This window comes from Camelus bactrianus, chromosome 3 (assembly GCF_048773025.1).
Source record: "Camelus bactrianus isolate YW-2024 breed Bactrian camel chromosome 3, ASM4877302v1, whole genome shotgun sequence".
Taxonomy (NCBI): domain Eukaryota; kingdom Metazoa; phylum Chordata; class Mammalia; order Artiodactyla; family Camelidae; genus Camelus; species Camelus bactrianus.
Window position 1 is genome coordinate 32,501,543 of NC_133541.1, and position 16,323 is coordinate 32,517,865.

A 16,323-nucleotide genomic window follows, 5' to 3' on the forward strand; every position below is an offset into this window, starting at 1 on the left:
CATCAGTCCCTCTTGGTTCTTAAACCAAACTTCCCACAGACAGTGTCATCTCTGTAACTGAAATAAAAAAGCAATGTCTATGCTTAGGTTCTTTTTAATGTTGTCGTGGCCTCCTTTGTTCTGATGCTTCAGAGAGCCCATCTTTCCAGGGAAGGAAATTGTGGTTCAAAACCAAAGTCCCTCCTCATGAGCTTGCCCAGAACCCAGTAATCCACAGTGCTGAGAGAAGCATGATTTTCACATACATCGATGGTCTAGTCAATGGTCAGAAAAAGGTTTTCTGGGAGGAAAGAAAGTATATGTAAATTGAGCCTGTAATCTGTGTAATGAAGTAATCTCTTGAGTAAATGTAGGAACTTTGAAGATGACTCAGTCACTATTTTAGCATATTAGGAGGTTTTTAATAAATGTTCACAAGAAGAGAGCAGAAAATCAGCTTGTACTGAGTACTTGCTGCTTGCCAGTATTTATTACAAAACATTTAACTCATAAGGTAACATTCAACCCTTACTACAGTCCCAAGTGTTAGGAATTATTATCCAGGCTTTGTGTTCATTCATTTTTAATCTTAAATAAGCTTAAATTAATGTTTCTAAGCTCACACTGCTAGAAAGTGACAGAGCTAGATTAAAAATGGTCTCTCTGATTCAAAAGTGTATGCTATCCCTCCCAATACAGTAACTATAAAGAGAGATACTTCATTAAAACAAAATACTTCATTATCCTTAGAATTACGTTCCTGAAAAGAATTGAAAAAAATACTGGGCTATATAAATGGTGTGACTCTGACTTTTTAAAATTTATTTTTATTTTTTATTTTGGTAAAGTGCCCATGTAATAGAAGAGTGATTTTGGAAGCAGGAGACCTGCATTCATTTCCTGGCCATGAGTTCTAGGAAAGAAAATGAACCTCAACTTCATCACTTAAAAATTAGGATGTGAAAGTTGAATTTCAACTAATTTACTGCATTTGATATTGGAGACAAATCTTGAATAAATCAGAACTCTGCTATGTCCCAGAAACAATCTGTGATATTTTGAATGTCAAGAGCTCCTGTGGTTACACACAACATTGATTTAGCATTGGGTTATCCCAGAGTGATTTTATTTCTGTAGCAGACGTCTATTTTGTTGAATAGCTCTTTGCTTGTTTATTTACTAATGTACAAAAGAAGATGGGAGTTCAGATGGTAAAGAAAGGAGGATAAAGCATGTTAGTGATCCTGGATATTACTGGCTTCACTAGTAAATGATCAGAGAAGGAAGAATAAACAAATCAGGAGAGAAGTGTTGGCAAATGTGATATTTAGAAAATATCTTTGTAGTTTTGGGATACATAACACAATCATTCCATTGTTTTATACATCATTGGTTCTGGATGGATTTACTAAAGATCCTAGAGAAAGGGACCATTTTTACCCACCCAATCTTGTGATTGATCACATTAGACTCATAGGAATCAATTCAGTCATGTATTTGGGTTCAAAAGTTTATTCTGTAATTCTACTGGGAAGATTAAGATTAAAAAGATGGAAGTTGGGATTATAAATGTGTGTGAGTCCAGGTAGCTGCCTCTGCTATGAACTACTATTGATGGGATGGAATGGAAAGTCACTTTGATCAAAGGATGCCTTGGAAGGAGGTAGAAACTGATTAAGAGAACGTCTTATTTCTAAGATGAAGAATACTATTGACATAAATTTAGTCTCCTGATGTCCTACTCTGAAGTGAGCAATGTGCATTTTGATGTATGAATCTTGGTGTACTAGCCAGTTTTATTATTTAATACTCATGTCACCTTTATAGTCTAATTCCAAATATTCTTGAAGTATAAATAATTATTGAGATGTGTTAATTCATAGAAACTGTTATAAATTAGGGAATTAATGGAGGCTATAAATAGGTGTATATTTGTATGTGCTAGTTTGATTTTGTTGTGTTGTTCCTTTAGTAAACAGACATGGTCAAGAGTTAAAATAATCAGGGCTCCCAGTAGGATTTCTATTCATCAGTAAGTTGGCCTACACCATACTCATCTAAATTGCACATTGAGACTCAGGTCAGATGTAATTTGATTTCTATCATGTTTGGGGCCATTAAGCAAACTATAAAATAAAGTTTTGGAGAAAAATGTGACATGATTCTGGGAATACAACAAAAATCTATGGGTCGATTAAGTAAAGATTTATTGAGAAAAATTGTACCTTGGGCTTGGCGGTGACAGTGCTTAGGAGTATGTTGAAGTTGCTTGATACGAAGGTTGGTGTCAAACAATTCTGCTGTATTGACACAAAAGCCTTATGCCAGATGTACCAGACAAGATCCTAACCATGAGTTCTATGGGTCTTAAGTCACAGACTCTATGTTGGTTCCCTAGGGCTACCATAACAAAGTACACAAACAGGGTGTATTAAAAAACAGGATTTTATTGTCTTACTGTGCCTAAGGCTAGAAGTCTGAAATCAAGACGTTGGCAGAATTGATTCCTTCTGAGGGCTGTGAGGAATAGCTTCTGGTGGTTTGCTGGCAAGTGTGCTTGGCTTGTAGACTCATCACTTAAATCTCTGCCTTCATGTTCATGTGGCACTCTCCCTGTGTGTATGTCTGTGTTCCGGTTTCCTGTTTTTATCGGGACATCAGTCATACTGAATTAGGGAATCCACCCTATTCCAGTTTGACCTCGTCTCAACAATTACAGCTGCAAGGACCCTATATCCTAACAAGGCCACATTCTAAGATACTGGGACTTATGTTTATGTTTTGTTTTTATTTTTTCCCAGTGGTAGGAACGGGTAATTTAAATGGTTAGGAACCATTAATCTCATCACTAAGGAATATTTATAAGCATGAAGAAATATCTAACTTTGAAAAAACATAGAAGGAGAATGTGACAATAATCTCAGGAACTCAATATTAGTTGCCTCCAACAATCTCTACCCACATTAATTATGGAGTCTATACTCATTTGATGGAGCTGAAGTGGGTATTAAAGTTTAAATAAAGTCTGTATTTTTCTTTTGAGTCTAATGAAGATATATATTTCACATAGCTATTTAATATCACTTGGAGTCAAAAGTGAGAAGAAAGAGAAGGATAAGCAGTTGCAGTTGAGATAATGATAATTTGATTATTTCTTAGGAGATCGTAGAGGATGGAATACAGAACTTTCCTAGAGTAAGGTGAGGAGGAAGGATTGTGGATACTGGCTTTAAAATACTAGTATTAAAAAAAATACTATTTAGTTTCATTTGCTTCCTACATGAGTGTAAGCTTGTATTATAAAATGCATTTTACATCCAATTTTCAATCTATCAGGAAAACAGAAAAGATATTATTTGTATCTCTATTTGCAGTGCCATTTGACAGTGTTTCCCTTTTTTCCCTCAGTTGGAAAGCTGCCTAAAAACAGATATTTTAATACCATTTTTATAGATACTATATTAAATATTACTAATGTCTAAACATATTGATCATGTGTCTGGAAAAAATGATAATTGAAAAGTCTTGTGTTTAATACCAGATGTTTAAATATTTTTAATGTTCGACTGATAAGTGTCCCCTAACCCAAATATCTCCTGTAATCATAAAAAGTAATCTCTTTTTTTTTATTTATAATACCTCATGAAATACTGATTTTTGATTTACTATTCTTGAAAGACCTCTCTGAGACTATCTGCACTGTCAGCAGCTTAAACTGACCACAGAAATGATCACTGAGTAATTTCAAAAATTGTAAGATTATGTAGGCATCTAAGATGTGTATAAAGTAATTAAAACCAAACTTTAGGAGGGTTCAGGCCTTCCTGTAGTTGGTTCTTCTACCTCTAGGGTCACTAACTAAGTTGTATGAAGGCACATGTTCAATTTACAGTTGTAATGAGGAACATGGGCTGTTTGGATTCTTCCCTTGCTGTCCTCATTTCTAGAGGGTGCAGCTGCCTATACTGAAAAATGAACACAGGCTCTTTTGTGGAGGATAATAAAAATGTATAAGATAATACATGCCACATGCACAGATGGTTGGCATGTGCTTTTCTCTTTGAGTATGGGGTTGTTGTCCTTAGCTGCCATGATGGAGCAGCTACATGGAATTGGTCGCCATTAGCCACCTAGAGATGAGACCAGTTATCTTGTTCTCATTAGTTTCATTGTGATTATTCCATTTAACTAATACATGGTGTTTATAAAGGTGTTTTCAGTAGACTATTCACTTGCAAGGGCATTTTGTGTTTTATTATTTACTAATCAGCAAAAGAAAAGAGAAACCCATGTTATAAAGCTTTCTTTTGACTCATATTGAATGTACACAAGACATAGTGAGAGACAGAGCAAGTTTTTTCTTTTTCTTTTTTCTTTTGCAATTTTTAAAAAACAAATGTTATTTAAGTTTCAGATTTTTTTCCCCCTTCATGTTGATACATTTGAAAATACTAGTACATACTCTTGGGATAAATGTAAAGAAATGCTTATAATGTCATGTTGTGGTATAACTGATATTTAGTATGAGGACGACCTTCTGATTCAGTGAATACTTGCATTCATCTTAATGATCATTCTACAAAGTTTACAGAATTACAATGAGCATACCTATATTCAGGGACCTACTCTTGGCTTTAATTGAAAACAAAACAAATACAGTCTCCTTCTTTTAAAAAAAATGCCTAAAAAAATAATCTTGAGAGTTCTCTGATTTGAAGAAAAAGATGAAGGCTAATTAGAATTAGCAAAAAAAAAAAAAAAGAGAGAGAAAAAAGATTAAGTCAGTAGTCTCATTTAAATAGATGTAGCTAAGAACAGTTTTTGTTTTTGCACCTGCCCAGCACCACCCTTTCCTTAGTACATTCTTTCTCACCAATTCCAGTTGTGTGGGCTGCCAAAATCCACACCTCCTAGCTCTGTGACCATGTGACTGAAGCTTGGCCAATGATAGCGCCCATATGCCTTGTCCTACTAATTGCTGTAGAGACTGGTATCTCATCCAAAGCTGGCCAATAAGAGGCATACCTTGCATGTTTCCATTTTGGAATCTTCAGAAAAAGAGGTTTGGGGTTTTGGGCTTTGGAGTTGGAAAAAAGTAAACTGGAGGCAAGCAGTAGCCAAGCAAATAAAGCCAGTCATAGGTAAGAGGAAATGAGTGCCTGAGAGGAAGCAGGTTTTTTATTTGCTTCATGTCCCAGCTCTGGTGGAACTCAGAATTGCCCTTTTCCTTCCAATATGTTTCCAAAATACCCCTCTTTTTTTTTTTTTCTTACAGCTTAGTTTAAGTTGAAAAAGTCCTATCTAGTGAAATAAACAAGAATAAACCTTAGTCAATATGATACTTGTTTGCATGTAAATGTGTTTCTTTTAATGCACTAGCTATCTTCTCTGATGTATGTCATGGCTTCTTACAAATATCTTTATTCAAAGAAAGTTTGGACCAGCTAAAAAACTTTCACCAATAAACCGAAGGTAAATTTTGTTTTTTGCTGAATAATCATAAAACCTAAATTAACAAACATCCAAATTATGAGAACTGTGCAGATTAATGCTGACCTATTTAAATAGTGTCCATAACCTTGCCTGGGACCTGGACCCAACTTGCATTATTATGTATTTTTTTCTCTGTACTTTTCAAATCAAACTCATTGGCTTCCTCTATCCCCTTGGAATCAGATTTTGCAGCCTCCTGGCTTTCCTCCAAAAGTCTTTCATTGTTTCATAAGCCATCCTTGTTTTCAATTCATCCTTCTTTATCCACTGTGTAAACGAGGTGGACCTGAATACTTAGGAAAAATCAAAAGCATTTGGTTGTTATTAGAGTAAGGATAGCTGACTCACACATGTAAAACATTAAAGAAACCTTACAAATGTTTGAGTGATTTTTTTTTTTTCTGTTGTTGTTGTTTTCAGCTGTGGGGCATTTAACCACATCCTGCCAAGCACACAAGACATGAACTTCTCTCTTTATTACCAGGTATAGTTCTAGACTAATAAAACAAACGAGGACAATAGTCTTACTTTCTTTTCCCAGCATGTTTATTGATTTATTTAAATGTAACATACTATACACTGTTCAGCCTTTTGGGAGGTGGGAGGAGGGAGGGAATCTCTATCTTTAGGAGGCGTCTCCTTGAAAGCAACACTCAGATGGACACACATTTGTGGCTGACACATTATGGCCAGGGGCCACACTTCCCACAGCGGCAGAGCTCCCCAAATCACGATTTTTTAAAAAAACATACAACATTCAGGACTGGAACTGCTTTTCCTTCAGTAGCGCGATCCAGCTGCAAAGGGGACCAGAATTCTATCTCAATATCAAGCAAAGATGCCATTTTTAAATGCATGAGAACTTCATTACTCCTTACCAAACTGTTTCTGTCTTTATTTCTGTCCATGTGTGTGTTTTGGGGGCGAGGCAGGGGGAGAGGTGAGGGAGATGTTTTCTATTTTTGGCTTCTGCAAGCTTTGATACATTTTGCTAGAAGCTGTTTTAGTGTCTTGAGTACTATAATGATGACTGTTTACACATAGTCTCTTTGGTAATCTAAGTGGCTATGTGAAATATGAACCCAGTTTGTGCCCTGTTTGCTGTTACCATGGTCACCTAATACTATATTTGTCTCACCAAACACTGAATTTTGGTTGTGGGTGGTCCATGTTCATGTGTCAGGTGCAATTATTATTTTAAAATAAAAGAACAAAGATACCTAGTTCTGATAGGAATGTATTACATTATAGCTCTCAGACTCAGTTACCAATTCAGTTTTAACATATGGATTCCAACCACAAAATTAAACATTTTTAGAATCCCATTTGTCAAAAAGCAAGCTGGAAGCCAAGTACCATGAATGCAACTGTAGCCAAAGCCAAAACACTCTGCATCAAATGCATTTTCTTTCAAATCTCAACTTTTTTAAGGAATGAGAAAAATATGGTCATACCTTTTATGGGATTACTTTATGGGAAAGTTTATTAAGAAACAGATTAACTGGAAGTGCTAGTTAAGCATCAACACAATTAAGTTATAAGAGAATCACAAGACACCAGTCTTTCTAGGGGTTAAACTTTCATAAAAGACTCATTTAGTGAATCTTTCCTTTGTACCAAAATACTGTGTCCAAACAATAAAAGTAAACAGACCTTTTCAAAACAAGAACTATGACAATAAAACTGCAGCATCAATATAATCTTATAGTTATCATTTAAAGTATTTAGAACAAATAGTATTTTTCTACACTTTTTAAAATCACTACAGACACTGCAAATAAGGCTTATGTATTTATTTAGTGGAATACAATGTGATGATGACTGGTACACTCTTATGTACTGTTTTCTATACCTGCTCTAACAAAATGAATTTCAATAAGGTTACATTGTGGAACCTTCCAAAGCTCTTTAAATTTACAGAAAATAAGTTTTATTTGGTTTTGTAAAGACTAGATCATACAGCTTGAACAGTTTTCAGTATATGGTTACACATATACCAGAATATATTTGCTCAGTTTAAGCCCCTGGGAGGGTTGCACTTCATACCAAATTCTTTTGATAGTTCCTTTTAGGGGAGATGCACTATTTGAGACTTATAAAGGGTTCTTACTTATGCAGACAGCCTCTTCATCACTTGCCACTGCGACATATGGCCAAAAAATTAGCAAATAATGAGTCTAGGCTACTAAAATGTATTTAACAATTAATTTTTCCTCTTTTAGTATATTCTTAGAGACCCATTGATGTATTGAAAGAAAAGAATTTGGCCTTCCGGTCTACTTCTTAGGAAAGGAAGCCTTAAGAGTGACGTATGCGTTTAAATGATGGCAGACATCTCTCTCTCAAGCCATGCCATAGCGTTGTCATGGTCACTGTTGATGGTTCTTACGGCAGAAGTGCAGATGAAGTCAACTGATAGCATATGGGGCGCGCATACTTTTTCCCCAGATCTCATCTCCTATTCTTGAAGTGTTTTGCCAAGTTTTAAAAACACTTTGTCATGAACATGCATGTGGTGTGCTGAAGAAAAAGGAAAGGTAAATCAGAGGGCAGCTGCTGAGGATACTCTTTAAAACCCCAAAAGATATTTAACATCCTATTAAATAAATAACTTAGAAAGAAATAGAAAGGGATGAAGGCAGAATGCACAAGCATACCATACTATTTGTTTTGTTAGAACAGTTTTACACTACTGTGTTTATATTTTTTAATCCTATCCAATTCTTCCATGATGCCACGCCCAAAGCTCCTTTGGTTGTGCATATGATATGATCCAAGTGCTTTCCAGTAAATGCTTGCGTGTCTTACTGCTCATTGATTCATTAGGCTGGAATGAGCAATGAAAGTCTTTGATATGAGTTCGTATTCCATAAATAACTTTCCCGAAGATCATTCAACAGATTGTTCTGTGTCCTTTAAATTCCTATCTCAGAGATTAAAAACAAAAACATAAACAAAAACTTAACCCAAAAACTCAGCCACAGTATTGTTCACTTAGGAATAACTTCCATCCAATTTGATCTGCCTATAATCTTGATTACAAGGCAGGACACAGAACTAATTAAGAGAACATCCTATGTCAGCAGTGAGTACAAAAACCTTCAAAAGCTTCCTTTCTTTCAAGCAAGCAGGCATCTGCCATGTGTCTTTGCCTTTTGGACTACTGTCTTCAGGAAGAACACCAAATATTCCTGGCAAAAGAGCCTTTGGTTATACTGCATCCACAAACATGCCTTCCTCTATGAGTGTACCACCATTGGAAGAAAATGAGCTGAGGTGTTTTTCCTTCGTGTTTTCTGTCCTCTCCTGGGAGCTCCTTTTCCGTTCAATGCCACATACATCTGCCTCCCATTGTGCTGCCAGTTAAAGGATGCATAGGTATTGTATCCGTTTTCCTCTATCCTCTCCTTCAACTTACAGTCATTGTTAAATTCTTTCTGCAAGGAAAAAACAAAATCTTTTATTCCCATGGTGATGGTATTTCATTCCATTTCTCACAAACCATCCAGAGAACTCCAGTTCCAGGGTTTTACTTGCTGTTGCCGTGTGTATGTAAGTTGTGGACTTAATACAAAACGCTGACAACAGAAGAGTAAATAAAACTCATAAGGACAAAACAGTTTCTACGTTTGAAGGCACATGATTTATTTTAATTGATCATTATAACCACATATTAGGGCCCTTTTAAAAAGCTGATGTTTAAGTACCTAGAATGATTGTTAAGAAACAAACATTCCACTAACAATATTTGTGTTGAGCCAACGATAAAGAAAATTGTTATAATCCTTTTCTTTTTTTTTTTCAGTGTAAAGAACAGTTCCACGGGAAAAGCAGAATTCCAGGAAAACAGGTGGGCTTATCATGTTTGCAAACTTTACCTCCCATAAATCCACAATAAATACACATATATTGATAAGAAAGCAGAACTTAAAGCAAAACCATAATGGTTCGGGATAACCAAGAGGCCCTTGAAGTGAGGGATGTCGTCCTCTCTTGCAAATACTGAATTTCTCAATTTTGTAAATTATTTACAATTTTCCATAACTTGGAATTTAGACAAGCTTTACTCTGAGGTCTAGGAATGAATGAAAAGTAGAACATGAAACAACCTTGCCTTATGAATTACCTTGTCAAAGAAATTATGAGTATGGTGACCGGTACTGTCTATATTGTATAAGCCTGAAGACTTTGATCCTGGGAAATTCCACTCTGTAGCCATAGTCCTTTGGCTTTGTTTCAAGTGGCCAAGTGTTTTTAAGGGGATCTTTCATGACAAAGATTGATATTTCATTCATTTTTATAAATCCAGGTTTTCACTTTAGAGTTAGTAATGAAAAGGAGGTATCTCACTGATCTCAAAACTCTGGCTTCAGAGATATCCCCCTCCCCTTATACTCAAACTGAAGCTCTTACGGGGCTGAGGAATTGGGGCTTTTGCTCTTCTGGGTCTAACTTCTCTATGCAAACGAAGGACATTGTATGCATCTTTCAGTTGAAACCTCTACTGGGCAGTTCAAACAGCTCCTCTCACCTTGGGACTTCTTGGCATTTCTACTAGATTCCCAACTCCTAAATGTGTGTACATTTAAATATCCAGGTTTCTGCAGGCTCGATCCTAGTTTTGAACATCATTAGAACCATAATAAGCAGGTATATTTTCTGTTAATGTTACCAGTTTAAGCTTTGTTTCCTGGAATTTATTTATCCTATGTGCTTCTCTTCTATAAAGAATATTTAAATGTAGCATTCAAGTTTATTTGGTTGAAAGGAAGAAGAAAAGGTAAATTACTTAAAGTAATGATTTTAATGTGACAAAAAAATTGTGCAGTAGGGAAGAATTTGAGTCCATAATATGAGTTTACTTTTTTCTATTTATTCATCTTAGTTTGCCTAAAACTATATGGTTTTCAAAGCAGAGAGGATTTTTCTTACATGAATAGTTATGTTTATTTCAATAAAGAAGGTGTAGTTTGGAGACTGGATGGATTGAGGTTACTTTAGATGACTTTATATTTGATACAGAGTTATGTATAAAAAAGTAAGAGTAGATGCTTAATTATGCTATTTTCAAGAAGGCTTATGGAATCAATGGTTATTACCTGAAAATAAAAGAAAAATAAGAATTACAAGAGTTGTCACCTGATATACAGAATTATATAAGATGTGTACTCATGAATTTTGATGGTATACCCTTCAAATGCAAAGTTCCTACTTCTATTCTGTCCTGAGTAGGATGCTGAATTTGAATAGATTTTTAATTTTGAACAAGCTGTCATTTTTTACTCTTCCTAATGGTAATGCAAAATTGCAAAAACAGTGCACTATGGTTAGAGAATGAGCTTCTTTCTGAGACAGACTGAAAGTGGAGTTTGTAGGTTGTGATGGGCTGAACTCCTTGAGGAGGTAGTTAGGTTAATGCATTGCACTACTCTGTTTATTGTATGGGTCTAAGTGCTGAAGAAATAGTGTGGGACAAGGCAAAACCTGTCCTCTTGAAGTTCATCGTCTACTGGGAGAAGGCAGTCAACAACACATTAATGAGAGAAATATCTGATAAATGCCATTGTAGATCATCAAAATAGTACAATGTGATAGAAAGCAACTGAGCATCTACTTTAGGAATAGAGATGTAATTCACAGTTCTTGGCACTCAACTAGAAGCATAGGCACTGTATTGAGCTGTGCTGGGATAGAAAGAAGAGAAAAGAAGAGAAATGGAAGGAAAAGTATTAAATATTTTATGACAAGGTTCATTTGAGAGCTGCCCATTTTAATTTGATGCCACCTTTTTAAAGAGGTATACTTTATCAATTAAAAATTATTTCAATCTTTTATTGCAATTAAAATTTTTGCCTTTTCTTTCTCAATCTAAATTTGTTATTAGATGGTTTTACTTGAAGCATTGGTTATGACTGTGTATCAGTATCTCTTCAAAGGATTTACACCTGGACCCCTTACTAGTAATTCTGATATAGCAAATTAAGGAGGGAAGGGATCTGGGCATGTTCATTAAAGAAAAAAAAAAAAAAAGCCTCAAAAGTGATATGCTGTGAATCCCCAAATGGAACCACTTTTAAAAATTGTCCATTACTCTTCCAGATTCAATAATAGAGCTACTTATAATAGAAACACTTACTGAAAATTTTTTTGACCCCTTGACCCAAAAAGTATTTACGCTAGCCAGAGGGACTGACTCAAAATATGCCTAACGCCCCAATTATAAGCAGATCTGATATGAATGAAATACAAGGCTATTCTATATCCAGGCCAATGACGGAATTAATTTCCAATGATTCTTATATGTTAGGAAAACCTGGGAACTCATTAGAAATGCAAATTTTTACAGACTTAGTCAGAAAATCTGGGAGTGTTTTTTAATAAATCTACCAAGTGATTCTGACACAGACTCAAGTGTGGTAGCTGCTGGCTCCAGACAGGCACTGCAGTCATCCTTACAGCAATCAACAAAATACATTTATTTATACATTTTAAAGTGACATTCCTTAATCCGTGCTGTGGAACACAGGGATGTATATACGCAAAGCACTGGCTGGATAACAGCTCCATAACTGAATTAATGATTATTGTTTAGGTAAATAAAATTCTGGAGTTGATTGAACAGCACAGAAAATGATTAATTTCTTGATGTCTCCCTACTCCAGATTTTAACAAAACAGAATACTCAAGCCCCTGTTTCATCTTCAGCTGTTTTTAACACACACACAGTATACGGTTTTCTACTCAGTCTAAGATCTTTGTTTTCAATGGTTCTTCTCCAAGTTGTCTGCAGCAACCATGACAATCTGACCAGATGCTTCCGTGAGAGTCTGACTGGTTAGCGCAGTACATTCAGAATATTAGCGTTCAGAACACTGACTGAGGAATGCCAGCAACAGCCTGTGTGGTGCACTAATGGGTGAACAACAAATGAGATTACAGAGTTGAAAGAGCTGCCTTGCCAGCCCTCGAAACTCTGGTTACCAGCCCACTGTGGTTCTGTTTACCAGCAATAGAATGATAACAAAGCCATTCAGTGTCTGGGGGAAAGATTGCAAAACTGTGGTAATAATTTACTGAAGTGGATTTTGAAAATAAAAGCAGACTACTTACTGAGCCATAGAGTTTCCCCTTCTTGTTCATTGCTAAATAGTAGTTGCTGTTAATGGCTTTGACGGCAACAACTCCAATTTCCACAGAAGTTATCTCCAGGATACCTGAAACACAGAATTAAAAAAGGGTAAACTTAAAGAGTCACATAAATTTAGCAGAAAGAAAAAAAAATCAGCAGAGAGTATTAATATTTTTGATGGTTCCAAAATCAAAAGTTTTTTTAAAATTGGAAAAACAGAACCCCAACCTCTTACAATGTGCCTAAAAGCAAAATAACTACATGGAAACAAATAGTAGATCTCTAGATGAATTCCTCTGCATTTTACTCTGAGCATATAAAGAAAAATATTGTTTTAATTAAAATGCTTCCTTTGCTAACTCTGCATTTTCAACCCCGTAAGTATGGAAACAATGCTACTCATCTTAGGCTAGATTTCACGAAAACTTATCAGAGCACACATCTGTACTATGGTATTAAATTAAATCTGTAGCATATGTCAGTAATATGTCAGATTTATTTCAATCTGTAAAAACAGTGGTAAGCTATTTCTTCTTTGTGGAATACTTAGATAAGCCAAATCTCTTGGCTATATTTAACTGATAAATATATTTTTGGTAAATGTGTTGACATTCTGAGATACAGAGGGGCTAATCCCAATACCCACATTGTCTCTAAAACAGCAGAATCACTACTTTAAATTGGGAGAAAATCCATCAGAAGTTTAAATTTTTTTTTTTTCTAGAAAGAATGGAACACTAAGGGATTTAGGAACTGATAGACAAGAGACTTCTTCCCCTAATACACAAGTTTTGGTTGGTGCATTTAAATATAATTTTCTCTGAAAAGTTGGTAGGTAAACTCTCTATTCAAAATGACTACCTGGTTTAGGTTAGGGAGACCTCAGATACTAGGTCTACTTATTTTAGAACTCTGGAGAAAGCGTTCTCAGGGTAGAGAGGCAGCATCGTGATTATCAAAGGCCTCTGAATCCATACTGTGGGTATTTGAATCCTGGCTTTGCATTTATTGGTGAATGACCACGGAAGAAGTCACTTGTCAAATGGGCAGCATATTAGTACCTCCCACATAGTTTTGTGAGGATTAAATAAGATAGTACATATAAAATAATTAGAACTTGCCTAGAGCTTAGTGTCTCCTTAGTACATATAAAATAATTAGAACTTGCCTAGAGCTTAGTGTCTCCTTAATTACTATTAGAGGAAAGTATTCCTCCAACAGTTCTAGTTTGAAGCTTCTTCTTCAGCAAGCTATGTAAATCCTAAACAGAACATGCAAATTCTCACTGGTTTAGCCCATACAATCTGAAAGTTGGTATAATTTATCATTTATCATGTATTACCTATCATAAGATCACCGTCCTAAATATGGTCAACAAATTGTGTGTTTATACTCTTCCCTGAGGGAAAGAGTGTCTTGTTCTTAAGACACAGACACCTTCTTTCCTTCCTTCACTAGTTGACAAGCCATGTAGAGGCCAATAGAAGTGCCTGAGTGCCCCCAGTGCAAAGCTGACATCACCAGAAAGACTTGTACCAGAACTACATGCTGTGGACCATTCTGTTCTTGTATCCTGTATCTTCTGACCTAACACAGCACACCTCCTCTTTAATGGAGTGAGACAGATCTCCTGTGGCAAGCTCAAAGGAGGAAAGGTTGTGAAGAGTGAGGGAGACAGTATCTGTACTTTTAACATGCTTTTCCCTTATGCTGGCAGTTGCCCTCAAGGTACAAACACAGACACACTATTTACACATTTAAAAAAGTACTTTCTTGTAGTTTATTTCTTTAATTCTCACAACAATCCTCAAAGGAGGTGTGACTATTCTCAATTACAGATGAAAAAGTGGAGGATACTGAGGTTTTATAACTCACACAAGGTGATAAAGTTATCATAGGTCAGTAATGATGGACCCAACAGCTAAGCCTTTCACTTTCAGACTCTTTGGCTCTCCATTTCTGACTATTTTTCCTCTGCATCATATCTCCCTCTTCCTTCCCATTTTCACAAGAGGATCTTGCTGGAGAACCAACTGACAGAATGACTCATCAGGATAATAATCTTTAACAACCTAATGTGCTTTTCCTCCCAATGATGTTGACATGCCATAGAGGATGATGTCTGAGTTTCAGAGAAGGAAATCTAATATACTTTAATATACTTATTTATATCACAAGTGGAGGACATAGAGCAAGGCAGGTGATAGGAATCTGGGGCGAAATATTTAGGCTTCTGTATGCATTGCCTGCCAAAGAGGCAAGTAAGTACTATCAGTAAATTATAAGGTGTTCCCTATATATGGTTTTGTAACTGGAAATTGTTAAAATTAAAAGAGAAGAAAGTCTGATTTCAGCAAAGAATAAAAGTTTTTGAAGATGAACAAGAAGTAGTTGGATTAAGGTATAGTCCAGACTGAGTTGGCAAAAGCAAAAATGTTCTGATACCACAAATGTTACCAAATCCTTGGCTCATTATTTCTGAGGGGGTATTGCACAAAGTAGATCACATTTAGCTCAGATACCCTTGGGTTTCTTTCTGCTTTGCACAAAATTGGAACTCGATATTCATCAATCAATTAACCATTTTTCCTTCTCTGCATCCAGTTAAGGCTACCTTGAAATGGTTCATTGTGCTTCAAAATAGACAAGAGGAAGACCTAGATGATTTAAGGTCCTTTTGAAGTCTGAAAATAAACTTTTAGATATACCATATGTCAGTAAGTCATAATTGGATAATTTCCTGGGTAATGAACAATAACTTGCCTTTATTATAAATATCTGTGAGTATGTGAGTGACTTTCAGAGGAACACTTGTCTATTTTTCATAAAGAATCTCTCCAGTGTTTTCTGTTCTTTGGTGAGGATGATAAAGTTTGCCTATAAAAGTATTTTTGGAGAGAGGCTCCAAAAGTTGGACAGTTGTTGAATTAATAACTTAGAGTTCTATACGTGTATACTCTGATGCAAAATGGAATACCAACTGAAGGACAACCTCCTAGAGGAAAGTGAAACAAGGCAGCAAGTTGTGAGAAATAAGACTGGGGAGTTAAGTCAGACTCAAGTTATGAACCACCTTGTACAGACACTAAGGGTTTTGGCAATTAGAAAGTGTTTTATCTAAAAAAATGACTTTTTAAAGAACATAATAGAAAAAGCTAATTTTAAGCAAATTCCTCTAAGTAAATAGCAATATATGATGTTTATTTTGAATTATATTTGAAAACTTAAATAATAAAGTTTGACCATCAACATTACAGAAGTAATTGTGACAAATTCAGCTCTTATGAACTGGCAAGTTCTACCTAATGACGCAGCATCACCATAGTAATGGGGAGGGTTTTTGCAAACTAATGAACTCTAACTGGAAATAACCCAGATGTCACAATTTTTATGTAAATTAGTTTTTCTTTTAACTTGTAGGACAAGCATTGTGTTTTGATGAGTCATAGAGTTGTCAGTCTGAGGGTGTGGCCATTAAGAATTTCCCCCAGTTTATGCCTCTTATCCTTCTCTAGAAGAGAAGAATCAGACCTATTTTCTCCCTAGACATTATATTAGACCAAGACTACTCTTTTTTGGTTATTATAATAAAAAAGCTATTGCTACGGATGGTAACTTTCTTCTTAAATATTTTTTCATAGACATAATAGGAGGAAGAAATTAAAAATTGTTTAATAAAATGATATATAGAGGGAGAAGATAGATGTAAAAAATAAATAAAT

General features: G+C 35.5%; 1 protein-coding gene across 1 annotated transcript in view; it reads right to left on the reverse strand.

The window, feature by feature from the left end:
- Positions 1 to 5,982: 5,982 nt before the first annotated feature.
- The window catches only part of FGF10 (fibroblast growth factor 10), a 71,616-nt gene continuing 61,275 nt past the window's right edge, over positions 5,983 to 16,323 (reverse strand). Inside the window, exons 2-3 of the mRNA XM_010966309.3 lie at positions 12,583 to 12,686; positions 5,983 to 8,909 (exon numbers count right to left, since the gene is read on the reverse strand). Of these exons, the coding sequence (XP_010964611.1) occupies positions 8,712 to 8,909; positions 12,583 to 12,686 (302 nt within the window). The 3' untranslated portion in view covers positions 5,983 to 8,711. The remainder of the gene's footprint in view (positions 8,910 to 12,582; positions 12,687 to 16,323) is intronic.